Genomic DNA, 13,897 nt, shown 5'->3' on the forward strand with positions numbered 1-13,897 from the left:
AAAGTCTTTCCTGTATGCCAGAGCCACATATACTGAAGTCTCATTGCAAATGTGGAATTTGTTTTTCATATGCTGGCACCAGACAAGAACCCCAACACAGACACCTGCTGCCAAGTTCTGCATGATGTAGGCTAACTTTTAGCCAGTTTCCTACAATGTGGACATATGAGCCGTTGGATGCCAACGATCTAGGGGTATGCAGAGTCCCAATAGCACTGCTTTGCACCACCTGCTGGCACAAAATACATGTAACCTCACGGACATTCATGGACTTTCACTAGCCTGCACCATACAGAAATATGACCTAAGAGATATCAGGCTGTGAGAGATGACTTGTAAAAACAGATCTGTGAGAAACACAGACTGAGAAAGAGATAAAAGTTAGCAGGGGGAGTGGAGGCCGTCCGAGCTAAGAAATGTCTCAAACACTTGCAGGTAACAAAACTCTAGTCCCAGGGTGGGTGGTGTGCAGGTCGAAGCTGATAAGGCTGCCCCAATAACACAGGATGCAGCTGGAGGAGGGAGCCCTGTGGAGACAGGACGGCTCTGCTCTGGGGCACCTGGTCAAATTTTAAGGGCCATCTGTCTGGTGAATGACCTTTGCTTCATTATCCATGAAATGCATATTAAAGTTAACACCCTGAATGTGCTAACGAAGACTAACAAGATCATGCTAATTACATCATCCCATGAAACACCTGACCCCTCCCTGTACATGGGATATGTAGGTATGTGGGTTGACCTAGGGGACGGACCCAAGGGAAGGGTGTATAAATCGAGGAGGAGGAAGGGGGGGGGGGGAACGGGGGGACAGAGAGTGAAGCGAAGAAAACAGCTGTCTCCTAGAACCCTCGCTGGCAGGATCGACGCAGGAACCCAGACTGGTGATCTCTATTCCCCCCATCGCCCTCCTTTCCTTTTTCCCCTTTTCCTTCACTACCATTAAGAAATGCCAGGCACACTGTATTGCTTGCCGCAACTCGTTTTATACTTAGCCAATTATCGTGTGTCCAATTAGTACATTGTGGGAAGTTAATAAATGTTTGGACTTTGAGACTTGTCTCACCGTTGTCCGCTCCTTTGGGGATTTACGAATCTGAGTCACTTGTCTCCCTCGTCTGAGCGGGACGTGACACAGGCCTATTGTAGCGTATCATCAGAGCAGAAACCACAACCTCCCCTTCACACACAAGTGTGGGATGCCACACTTCAGCTTTGTTTATACATCTTCCTCAGCAAAGAGTAGCTTTTTGCTGTCTGCATTTGCAGCTAATAACTCACAAACCTCTATATCCAGACAACAACATTTCTTCAGAATATTGTTTCCTCAGCTCTGTTCAGTTAATTTTCATTATTCTTCTTCTTCATCCATAAAAAATGCCTGTAAGCCTGGGACCTGATCCATAGCCAGTGGAACCCAAAGGAAGGCCTCTTGGTGACAGCCCCCTTACTGTGTGCCAAAAATGGCCCAGCTAGTGAAACACAGAGGCAGTCCTGGGAGACAGAAAAAGTCCAAAAGACTAAAAGACACTTGCAGTTGTCTTTGCTACACCTGCATAAAACAAACACAAAAACCTGAATAGACATTTGCAGTTTTCTTTACTATGCCTGGATGAAACTCAAAAACCTAAGTAGTTTCTAGGGAACTCTACGGCAAAGCCCATGATTTTTTTACATGTTACCTTGGAAGGAATGCACAGCAGTTGGCCATTGGCCAGGGAAGGAATGGTGGTTTGCCGTGGTGCCACAGATTTCCAAGGAGACCTGTCTTCCCAGTGCTGAGAGCTGCAGAGGCTGGGCTGGGGGATGGCACCCAGTCATGTCCCCACCATTTTCCTCTTTGCACTGCAACCTCACTGAGGGAACAGCAGAAGGCAGGCACAGTCCAGCCCTGACTTCAAAATTGCTGCTGTCAAGTTTCATTATCACCACAATTTGGTTCATCGTTTTATTTATTTATTTCCCTGCTGGACGGAAAAAAAAAAAAAAAAGGAAAAGCAAAGGGGAAAAAAAAAAGAAAATAACACAGCCCAAAGCCCCATGAAGCACATGAAAAATAAACAAAGTGGGTCATGGCACATCTGCCCTGAACTGTGCGCATCTAACACGGAGCAGTTAGTGGTTACGGAACGTCAGGAGAGGCAACACAAAAATCCCAGGCACTCTGCCTGAATCAGCTGTAACACAAAGTGACTAATATCCCTGGCCACAGAAATCTGGGGGATGAACTGGAAATAGAAATTAACTTATTGAATCCCTGCCTAGGTAGATGACCATCAGTTCAGCCTCCCATCTGGGTCTTCATCTCATTTCCAGTCAGTCAACCATTTGCACACAGGAATTCAGGGTAGGGGGAACAGGCTCCAGAGAATTCCAGGAGTGAGGTAGCACATGCGTAACTGTTTTATTTTTATTTTACGTGTTGGCCTTTGACTGTCTTTTCAACATCTTTGTGTCAGGGTGGAGCTGGAACCTGGCACTTTTACCTCCATGGATCCCCTAAACCTCACTTGGTACAACGGTGACATCAGTGACAGGAACTGGAGCAAGCCACTCAACGACTCCAACGCAGACCAGAAGCCTCAGTTTAACTACTATGCCATGCTGCTCACCCTCCTCATCTTTGTTATTGTTTTTGGCAATGTGCTGGTGTGTATGGCTGTGTCCAGGGAAAAAGCCCTTCAGACTACCACTAACTACCTGATCGTGAGCTTGGCAGTGGCAGATCTCTTGGTAGCAACTCTGGTCATGCCTTGGGTGGTCTATCTGGAGGTAGGTGACCCAGCTTTCTTTTGTAGTACTAAATGTTTCTGGTGAATGGGTAGAGAGAGGGAAGGTTTAGCAGCCTGAACGTTAGCTATTTCAAGACTTCCTGGGTCTCCCAAAACAAAAATGTTTTTAATTTCCTAACAGTTGGTCAGATTTTTCCAGGAAATGGACATGATAGCAGATGGCAGGCTGACTTGAAAACACACTGTTGTTCAGAGGGCTAAATTACAAGCCAATTGCATTGAAAATCTGGCCTTTAAATAGAGGGATCAAAAGCGAAAGACCTCAATTTTGTTTTCAAGACCACACAGATGAACTGTTCATTCCCAAGCGCAAGAATGAGTCTGCAAGAACTTCATGGGTGTCACAAACTGCATCAAATAGTCATCAAATCCCCGTTTCTCAAGGACTACGGTAGCAAGAAGAGCAGGCAATTGTAGAAGTAGGATGTAAATCCAGAGCTTGTATGTCACAACAAGTGAGGGAAACAGAATCACAAGCGAGCTACTTTTCACATTGCAGCCGTTAGCAAGTCAGTTCAGTACAAAAGAGCTCGGTGCTTCTACATACAGACCCATATATGAGTGGCACTGTGGTTTGTGAAAGCCCGATACTCCCAAGACTGTCACCTGTTTACTTGATGGCAAATGACTTGCAACATTAAATAGCCTGGAAGAATGAAATACATCTCGAGAGGAAAGCAGAGAGAAGGTACACAGCCTCTCTCCCTGGCCCCCTTCGCTGGGATGCCCGTTTTCTTCAGTCAGCTGAGGGCTGGCATGCTGGTGGCAATCCCAACCAAGAGGGAGAGCGTGGTTGTGAGAAAGCGTAAGACTGAAACTCTGTTGAGTTTACAATTAATTTTCAGGCATTTGTTTATGACAGAAAGTGATAAAACAGATAGGAGAGCAGGGGAAGAAGTCATAATCAATTAGCCCATTAAGTATTAATGCAAAGCAAAACAAACCCACTGACATGACATAGGCTGTCAAGAAACCACAATACTAATTATCACTCCAGTTAATTATTGTTTTTGTGGCACTTTAAAAATGTAAAGCATCGCGCATCTGCTAAAGCTTATTAACATGACCACAGGTGGGTTGTGACTGTAGTCAATGCCTCTGGGACTAGTTGCGCTCTTCTGTTACGTTTCTCTTTTGCGACAACCCGTTTTAAGCAGAGGCTTACGCTGTGAGAAGCTCTTGCTCTCTTAGGCCCAGCTGTAAGAGTTTCAGACACTTCTTATTTTAATGTGGAAGAATCAAGCACAAATGATTTAAGATGCTTCCCCTTTCCAGGCTCATGTGTACATCGAGTTGGTTGGGAACCTCAGCTTCTTTAATCTACCAAGGAGGACAATCAGGCCTCTAAATCTCAGCAATATTAAAAAAAAAAAAAAAAAAAAAAAAAAGTAATTTTGCCCTTTCTGCTCTTATCCACACTCTGCTAGACCTACTGCTAGCTTGAAGATACAAAAACCATGACAAATACTTGCTGACAGAGGAGCCATTAGACTGACATGGGTTTGGCACATGGTGGTCCCTCTTTGTGTCTGCAGTCTGAAATCCAAACTGGCCAGAACCCTTTGTTCTCTAAATATGATTTTTTTTTTTTTTTTTTTAGACTTTGTGTCACAAGCTCAGACAAAAATGAATGTCAAAAGGAAATCCTTTTAAAAATCAGCCTTGATGCAAACAAATCTTTTACCTCCAAAGTTCTGGGGTTTCTCCTACGAAAGCACTAAGAGAAAGAACTGCCGTGGTTCACATCATCTCCCCTAAACTCCAAATTATGCATTCAGGAAACTGATTTTGCAGAGGTTTATATCTGGCTGGAAACCTTTGCCTTTGGGCAAATTCTCATCAAAGTTACTGATATAACTGTCTCTTAAATGCTTTTTAAATCACTGAGTATTCATCTGTCACTCAGTCTTCAATGCAGTCATTCTTTCTTCCTTCTTTATGCTGCCTATGGTTATGTATATCAGAGCAGAAATAACCAAAGAATAGATATCTTATTCATTCTATTTTCAAAGGCACCAGGACTATTTTTATTAGAGGGAAATATACTTTTTTCATCACATGTCAAATACAGCAGTCCTAATAATTGCTATTAAACTTAATTGGCAAAGTTCAGTTTCAATAGCAAGGTAAGTGAAGAAGAAAGGGCTACTGGTAACTGGAAGTGTTATCATCAGTTTTTTGTCTTGATCGCAAAATGTAGTATGCCAACGAATTTTCACTCTGAATTAAATTCATTTCATTCACACACAAAAAAAGTGAGGAATTTCTACCCCAATTTTTTAAATAAGAAACAAAGGAGAGCTCCTGCTTCTCTACTGCTGATCTTTGCTAAGTATAATTGCTAAAAAAGTGTTTAATAAAAAGTTGTAAATACAATTAGAGGTGCTCAGGATATAGAATTAACGTTTTGCCTTCCTAATACTTCTTTGCAAGGCTTCAGAGACCTGTTTCAGCTCCTGTGTAGTTCACTCTGACTTTGAGGAGACTTGCGCTCCCTTATGTTATTGGAATATGAGCCCAGGTTTGCGTCTGCTGTTTGGGCTGCCCAATTCAATACAGAGTACCAGGATGGAATTAGGAAGGACAAAAGTCACACCAGACCTCAGGGGAATGCTCTAAAGAGTGGTTTGGATGGAACAGGGTACTTCCTTTGTGGCCATCATTGGAGACCTTTAGACTAGACAGGACAAAATCCTCAAAGGCACTCAGTGGCAAACAATCCTACTGGACACATCGTGTGACCGATTGCATGTGACCTGATTCCAGCTGGAACAACTGTTGACAAAATTTTGAGCCCCCTTGAACTAGCAGAACTCCAGCTACCAGCAAGCGTCTATATCTTTGTGCAAAATTTTCCCTCAGCACATCCTCAGTGAATTCTTTTACTGACCTTACTCTCTCTCTCTTTGCAGGTGGTTGGTGAGTGGAGGTTTAGTCGGATCCACTGTGATATCTTTGTAACCCTTGACGTTATGATGTGTACTGCCAGTATCCTCAACCTCTGTGCCATCAGCATTGACAGGTGAGGGCTCCATGGCAGCAAGTCATGTCAAATCCATGGTAGCAAGCCACAGACATCTTTATAGGGTCTAATTTTACCTGTGACTCAGAGACTTGAAAATGGTAAGAACTAGTGTTGTTGACATCTTTTGAAGAGCACTTTAGAGGACCTAAGTGAGGTCTGAGCAGGGATTCTGTCAGAAGCAGACACAGAAACACTGGACTTGAGAATGTAAATGGAATTGTCTGTATTTGTCCCCATTAGTTCAGTCCCTCTGTTTATATACTTGAACGGTGGAGCAGACATCAGTGGGAAGGCAGTAGCTCAGAGAAAGTGGAAGAAAATTGCTCTGCTAAGCTGACCCCAGCCTCGTGCCTTCCAAAGCAGGGAACACAGACATCTTAGAGACTCATGAAACCTGACTCGCCCTATATTCTCTTGCTGGACCGGGCTTTCAGACACAGTAACTAGGTGTAATTTCCCACAAAGTTTGTCAGCACTGGCAGAATAACAATGGACTGGCTTTGTATCTTCACACTGCAGGTACACAGCAGTAGCAATGCCAATGCTGTATAACACCCGCTACAGCTCGAAGCGCAGGGTCACAGTCATGATTGCTGTGGTCTGGGTGCTTTCATTTGCCATCTCCTGCCCACTCCTCTTTGGCCTCAACAACACAGGTGAGTGTTATGCCACCTGCAGCTGGCTAATAGCATCTTCCGGGCTTTACTGGGTCCCCAGATAGTCTTCTGTTACAGGCCAGGAATAACCATGGGGATCAGGTTTTAGGTGTATTGGTGTACCCATCCCTGTTTCAGGTGTCCTCTCCCATTGTCATCCCAGACTATTTCTGTCAGCTGCTTCTGGATCTTTTTCATCTCTTGCTGTGCCAGATCAGTGTTTTAGACACATCAGAGCTGAGGTTATGTAGAAGTTTACACAGCACTCATCAATGTGACATTGTCCACTAAAAAATGAAAAACCCTCTTATATTAAAACGTGAAAAGGAAAGTCATGGGACAAATAGCATCACTGGGACAGGAGAGAAAAGAACTGGCTGTTTGGTCATCAGTTTCATAGGAAGACTGGGTCGTGTACAGCACGGGATCAGCAGGCGTTTAGTTATAAGGCAAGCAATAGCCAGGGACTTTGGGTCATATGCGACTCCTTATGACCCAAGGGGAGTTTGCTGTTCTCGTACCACTTCCAGCTGGCGTGGTGGTCCCTTCTAGACATGAACCCCTCGCTCTCTGCGTATCTCTGGGCCTTCTGAAAGAGGGAGAGAAGGGGGGAAGCCAGTGTTAGCTCAGTGTTAGCAGCAGGGACAACAAGCCTGAAACTTTTTGTCTTCCAGATGATAAGGAGTGCATCATTGCCAATCCTGCCTTTGTCGTGTATTCTTCCATCGTCTCCTTCTACGTTCCCTTCATTGTCACGCTGCTGGTGTACGTGCAGATTTACATAGTGCTCCGGAAGCGCAGGAAGCGTGTCAACACCAAGCGCAGCAGCCATGGCCTGGACTCAGACATACAAGCCCCACTGAAGGTAACTAGACCTCTGCCTTGCTCTCGGCAGTCTCCATCCTTTCCCCTTCCTGCTCCACTTCATTCCCCAAAGCACTTCCTCCTTTCCCCCAATGACACTGTCTGGGCTAGGTGAAATACTGGATCACAAAGGTGAATGCTGTGTCCTGTGCCATTTTGGAGTCCCAACTGCACACTCTGGATTATCAGGTCAACTGGCTGGTGCTTCACAGGCCTCCCTGGATCTCAGGGGATGTTTCATCAGCAGATCTGCATTAGGAGCTGCTTCATTAACCAGACTGCATTTCCTTGGGCTCTGCTGAGTTTGGGCTGGGGTACCCAGGACTACAGGCTATGCTATTTTCTGAGTCAGTCCTGCTGTTGTGATGAAGATGTTCAGTGGAAATTGTTTGTGTGGCTGGGGTGCAAACTACATCGCTGTTAATGATACCTCTGCAGTGAAAACAGCCTCTCAAAGCATCAGATATGGATATAAGTGGAGTCCAGCTGAGTGTGTTAAGTGTGAGACCGCTTGTGAAAATGCTACTCTTGCAGCACATGCAAAACAACCAGTAGGAACGTATCGTTCCAGAGGCACTACCTCCAAACTGCATTGCCTCAGAGGCCAGTGCTATGTCAAGCAAAGAAGGCAGCGAGACAGGGATAGACTGAGACATAAGCAGATCTTTGTGATTTCCTTCCTTTGGTGAAAAGCACAAGGGATAGATGTCTCCATTACTGCTTCTTCAGAGTAGTTTTCCATCGTTCTTAGCACCTTAGTCACAGTGATTAATTTCTGCTTCATGCCCTGTGTTTGTATTTCCTCGTGCCTTCCTTACCAGCTTCCCTTCCCAATTACTATCTGCTTGTGTAACCTCTGAGCTGGTGCTTGCCCCTTAGGACAAATGCACTCATCCAGAAGACGTCAAGCTCTGCACAGTTATTGTGAAGTCCAATGGGAGTTTCCAAGTTAATAAGCGCAAAGTGGTGAGTGTTAAAGAGAAGTGGTAGCTTTTCAGAGTGTTTAGCCCTTTTCTCCTCTCAGGACGCAAAATGAATTTCTGTAGGGTGGGAGAAAAATAAGCTAAGAACAAAGGTTACCATTCAGTCTCAAAATTTAAATATTCTTCCCATTCCTTAGAGTGAAGCAGGGGGTTTAAGATCATAGAACTCCAAAAGCCAGTCTAAGCTCACCTAAAGATCAGCTATAAAAGCCATGACATTTTAACATTTTGTGCCTTTGATTTTCTTCTCCTCTGTGTTACTTATTTTAAGTCTTGCACTGCATTGGCTTTCGCTTGTTGATTTCATTTTTATTTATTTATATTCTGAAAACCTAAATAAAATCTATGGGGAGTGGAGACAGTGTCTCTCCCATTTCTTAGCCTCTTTGTGCAATAAAGGAGAGTCATTCACTGCAGTTCTATCGATCCCATCTACCCAAAAGTATTCTTACCCATAAACACTCTACAGCCCTTTCTCCAAGCATCTACCAAAAATGTAGGGAGGGAGAAGAGGGATTGATTGTTCTTCAACATCACCCAGCTTCCCTCTGTAAGGAATGTTCATTGTTCCTCTCTGTATATTTATCTGTCTTTATGTTGTGGACATTTGATTCTTGTCCAGGAGGCGGAGAGTCACATAGAAGAGATGGAAATGGAGATGGTGTCCAGTACCAGTCCCCCTGAGAAAACCACCATCAAACCTGCGGCACCATGTAACCATCAGCTGGTTGTGCCAGTTGCTTCTAATCAGGGCACCAACTCGACCCTGCAGGCACCTTTGGACAGCCCTGGAAAAGTAGAGAAGAATGGACATGCCAAAGAAACACCCCACACAGCCAAGGTCTTTGAGATCCAGTCTATGCCCAATGGCAAGACAAGGACCTCTCTCAAGACTGTGAGCAGGAGGAAACTGTCACAACAGAAGGAAAAGAAAGCCACTCAGATGCTAGCCATTGTTCTCGGTGAGAGTGTGTATTGGCTTCCTCTTGTGTTTCTGCAGAAAACCAATAGGTACCCAGGATTAGGGTAGTCTAGCGTAGGCTGTTTTTTCCAGGCCTCCACAGAAATAATTGCGCTCAATACATTAGAGGATACATAGGCAAGAGGCTGCCAACAGGAAGGCTACCTCCTTCCTGGCTAGGAACAGTTCACACAGTGCTATACAGAAGGCTCAGAAACCTATCCATCTGTGGGGTGTTTGGACTGCCAAAAGACAGCTGGGTGCAGGGGCAAGAGAGCTCATGGGCTTTCTAGAACCCAAAGGCAGCATAGCTCAGCAAGAAACTGGCACCTCTGAAGGCCAGATTTTTTTATGTAACCTGTCTAATTACATCAGCAAAGAAGTTCTTTAGTACCGGGATACTCAGAATATAGACTATGAAACTTAACAGACAAACAGAAGGCTTATTCCTCAAGGAAAGAGTTTTCCTTTATACCCAAAAGAACCTTCCTGTTCTCATAGTCTCAAGTTTTGTCCAGCTTTCAGCAATCAAAGTCTGTCTCTTTCCTTTCCCTCCAGGTGTTTTCATCATCTGCTGGCTCCCATTCTTCATCACTCACATCCTGAACATGCACTGCGATTGCAACATCCCCCCAGCAATGTACAGCGCCTTTACGTGGCTTGGATATGTCAACAGTGCTGTCAACCCAATTATTTACACCACCTTCAACATCGAATTTCGCAAAGCTTTCATGAAGATCCTCCACTGTTAAAAGTAAAAACAGCAACCACATTTTTAAGAATGAGAAAAAAGAAACCAATGCCATTCACGCACACAAATGGGCAGCCATGGAGAGGTTTCGAGCTCTTGTACTGGGCATGAGGCCTACAGTGTTACAGCAGTGCCATGCCCATGCACCTCTTGGTGGGGATGGAACAAGGATCTTCATGTAGGGGGTTCTTTCATCCCTCGAGGTGACCTTCAGACTGTGGGACATCAATCCCAAGGGCACTTTTCAGAGCTACCCTCACACTGTGTTTAAAGTGGAAGCAAAAATCAAGACACGCTTGATTCTTGCCCGTGGCCATCAAACCTTGAGTGCATTAAACACAGACAGTTGCAGAGCCATGTGAAGGTAGCGATAGGTCACTGCCGCTACTGGCTTGCGTGTTACGTCATTGATACAATTCTCACCAAAGACAAGACCATCTTTTCCGCTTTGCAATAGGAGCCAGACAGAGCTTGCGGAAACTCCATGCAATAGCTTTGCCTTCACCTTGAGCTGACTTACCCAGTATTAAACTGCTGAAGCCTTGAGAAAAAAACTTTAAGAGGTCCCCAAGTGGGCTGAGAAGGTTCTGCCACCTACAGATCCAACCCCTGCAAAAACGTGGGCCTCCAAGCAACGGGCAGAAGGAAGAAGGGGAGCATAAGTCTCATGTGGGACCACTACACCAGTGTAAATATGAATAAATAGGATGAATTGGACAGAAGGCCAAGCCAGAAAACAGATGGAGGGAAACTAAAGAACTGATACCTTGTATTGCATGGTATACATTCAGATCAAACAGGACACCAACTATCATCTATCATCAGCCAGCCCAGCAGCAATTTTTGCCCACCAGCATTTCATCTCCAGTCTCTTACAAGAAGTTACAAAACTAGGTGAGGAGTGTTAGTGTGGTAAATGTAGAAACACGAAGACAGTGTGCCAGGTGAGGCGTCTGCAGCCACCTCTGCCTCAGATGTGAACTTGAACAAGTCAGCTAAGTTAGGTCCAGTTCTCACCTAACTTCAGGGTGCCATGAAGCCAAGGACCACCTCAGATATGATTTGCCTATGTCTCTCAATAGAGAGAGTACAGAATAACATCGTGCCTAATTTAAATTAACAGTAAATGAGATAAAACTGTGTGTTTTGAAAAAAGACAGAATAAAAGCCCAAGAAGGTCCCTAGCTGGACCTGCACCCGTGTCCAAGTTGGACTCTGGAAAGGTCTGGATGTTTCCAGCATCCCTTACCCTCTGATATCTATCTTTCACGGATTTAAACAATTGAAAACCCACAACAGCATAATTTCACCACGCTGACTCTGGCATTGCCAAATCCACACTGTATTTACTAATTGTACTCAGTTCACAATATATTTTGTAATATGTCTGTAAATAAAACATAGTAAGATGAATAAAATGACATGGAAATAGGTCTGGCTAGAAATTAATGTAGGATCTGGAGAACTAGATGATTACAATAGCCATAATGCAGAGGCAGGCTCCCAACGTTCTAGTTACCTGCTGTTTTCTAAAGATGTTAAAACACAATCCAGAGAGCAATATAATCCCTTTTCTCTCTATGCAGTTCGTGGAAGAGTCACATAGTTTCTGCTTCAGAATAGAAGAACACCGCTGCCAAGAGGGGTTTCTTTTATTCTCTGGTTTTCATATGTTGCTAACAAAGCATTTTCCAGTGGGATGGACTGTGCTGGTAGAATGTGTTCCAGCTGTGTATTAAGAAGAGATTATGTCAAGCAGTTCCAACACATGCTCTCAGCTGTTTTCTGAATTGAAACAGAAGTCCCACCTTGATCCAAGGGTTTCCATTCAAAACCTTGTATTCCTGGAAGAGGCCAATAACCAGTGTTATGGTTTGTATGACATTTGAACAGGGCTCTTCGAGGTCTGTTCACAGCTATAAATTTAGGTAAAGAATGATCCTACAGATGCCTAATTGTGTCCCAGCTTAGTGAAGGATTTTAGCACATACCCTCAGCAGAAATAGGTCCTATGTATAAACTAATAGGAGAGTACACGGTCATCAGAGCAACATTTTGTTGACCTACGTGAACCAGGTGTTACATGATGCTGTCAGAACAAAACGTTATGAACATGTAAGATGGGGCCAGTCACTCTTCTATCTCAGCATTGTAATGCACAGTGAGGGAAGCTTTGTATTTTGTGCGTTAACAGGATTATAGGCGAGGGAAAAAGCATTTCTTACAGAAGCACAGGAAACTTGCCAATCCTTTTTTAATCAGAAAATTGGAAACACTAACTCAAGAGATCTCAGGTACACGTTATCTGATCTGGTGGGGTTTTTTTTTTCTCTAATTTTAACAAAGCAAGTTCACTCAGTGATAGGAATCAACTCAGACTGGTATTACTTAAAAGATTCAAAGAATAATGTAAAGTCACTAGTTTTTTTGGTGGAAAAATAGTAACCAGCTACAGCTCAATTTTCTAACATATTTATAATTGCAGAGCGGAGAGGTACCATTTGACTTAGTGAACCAACGGGTGGGGAGCTGTTAATTCACTAAGTCAAATGGTACCTTTTGGCTTTGTGATTCAAAATAGAAAACAATATGCATATAGACAAAAAAAGCTTTAAAGCATTTGGAAGATGCCATAGGTGATATTTGCCCAGCACTAAATTCTGGTATGAGCCCTCAACATAAGCAGAATGTGAATAATGTCTTAACTTTGTGCTATAATTTTGTGTTCAGTGTTAACCCAGGACAAAATCACCATCTTCAATGCTGTGTACCTTGTTTAAAAATTTTGTTTCTGAATTCAGATGCAGAACTTTACAGCTCAACTCACTTAAACTACTAGATGAAAAACTCTTCCAAAACATCTTGGAAGAAAAAAGATGCTGAAAAGGGGCCTCTGTCCTTCATATGCTTGCTAACTTGGAAAAAAAAAAAAACAACCCAGGTGTCATTTCCTAGAGATTAAGTATTTGTTGGGAGAAATTACCATCAGCCCGTCATTCATCCCAATGACATTTTAAGCCACTCATTCCTAACCCTCCAGACTCAAAGGTATTTCGTGGGAATATCTATAGCCTCACTGCCCTTGGAGAGGCAGTAATGCCATGTCTGTTCATGTCCTCTGCAGCAGGTTTTCCTTTCCCATAAAACATCTATACTTAAAGACAACAAACTAAAGTGCTTTCCACCCATGAATCAAGCTTTCGTAACTCTTTTCGAGACATGACCAAAATATATCATGACCTCTGGCTTTACAAAGAATAAACTAATGTCAAGAGCAAGGACAGTCTTTGCAATCTGTTTGTGTAGCACCTGGCACAATGACTGACAACCAGCCCATAGTTATGATGGAAGGTGTTTGTAGAAACTTCTGAAAATTATGAGAAGTCAGCTGCATCATACAGGATTCTGACGCCTCTTGTCCACAGATCTGAGTCTGGCAAATACAGTCCTCACTGTTACTTCCACTCTGGAAAAAATACTGCTTTCCCAAGGACTTCAGCCGGTGGGACATGCTGATGATGGTAAGGGTACTGATATGTTTTTAAAACATATTAGTGAGAAGATTTCATTTCTTCATTTCTGAAGAACTTAAGACCCTTGCTATAGTCCCTATTTTCTGATTAATTATTTGTAATTGAAGCTTCAGTTCTGCTTATTGAGCCTTCCTGTTCCTGCTTTTCTTCCCTGTGATTCACAGTTTGCTGAAGCCCATGTGGCTCTCTGCACCCCTGAACAGGTTTTAATTAAGAAGCTAGTGAATTCTGCCTGCACTGTTATTTGGCGCTTGCCTGCTTGCTCCCACTACAGTTTATCTTCCTGACTGAAGAGTAAACTAGTTACAGTAGGTCTAACCAGCTTATTAAAT

The 13,897-nt window shown here is 43.6% G+C and overlaps 1 protein-coding gene across 1 annotated transcript in view; it reads left to right on the forward strand.

Annotated features, from left to right (window-relative positions):
• DRD2 (dopamine receptor D2) overlaps positions 1 to 11,461 on the forward strand; it is a 32,048-nt gene extending 20,587 nt beyond the window's left edge. Inside the window, exons 2-8 of the mRNA XM_074848687.1 lie at positions 2,460 to 2,772; positions 5,705 to 5,814; positions 6,337 to 6,473; positions 7,148 to 7,338; positions 8,217 to 8,303; positions 8,943 to 9,282; positions 9,840 to 11,461. Coding sequence (XP_074704788.1) covers positions 2,491 to 2,772; positions 5,705 to 5,814; positions 6,337 to 6,473; positions 7,148 to 7,338; positions 8,217 to 8,303; positions 8,943 to 9,282; positions 9,840 to 10,033 — 1,341 coding nt within the window. The 5' untranslated portion in view covers positions 2,460 to 2,490 and the 3' untranslated portion in view covers positions 10,034 to 11,461. The remainder of the gene's footprint in view (positions 1 to 2,459; positions 2,773 to 5,704; positions 5,815 to 6,336; positions 6,474 to 7,147; positions 7,339 to 8,216; positions 8,304 to 8,942; positions 9,283 to 9,839) is intronic.
• The last annotated feature ends 2,436 nt before the right edge of the window (positions 11,462 to 13,897 follow it).

This window comes from Strix aluco, chromosome 23 (genome assembly GCF_031877795.1).
Source record: "Strix aluco isolate bStrAlu1 chromosome 23, bStrAlu1.hap1, whole genome shotgun sequence".
Lineage (NCBI taxonomy): Eukaryota > Metazoa > Chordata > Aves > Strigiformes > Strigidae > Strix > Strix aluco.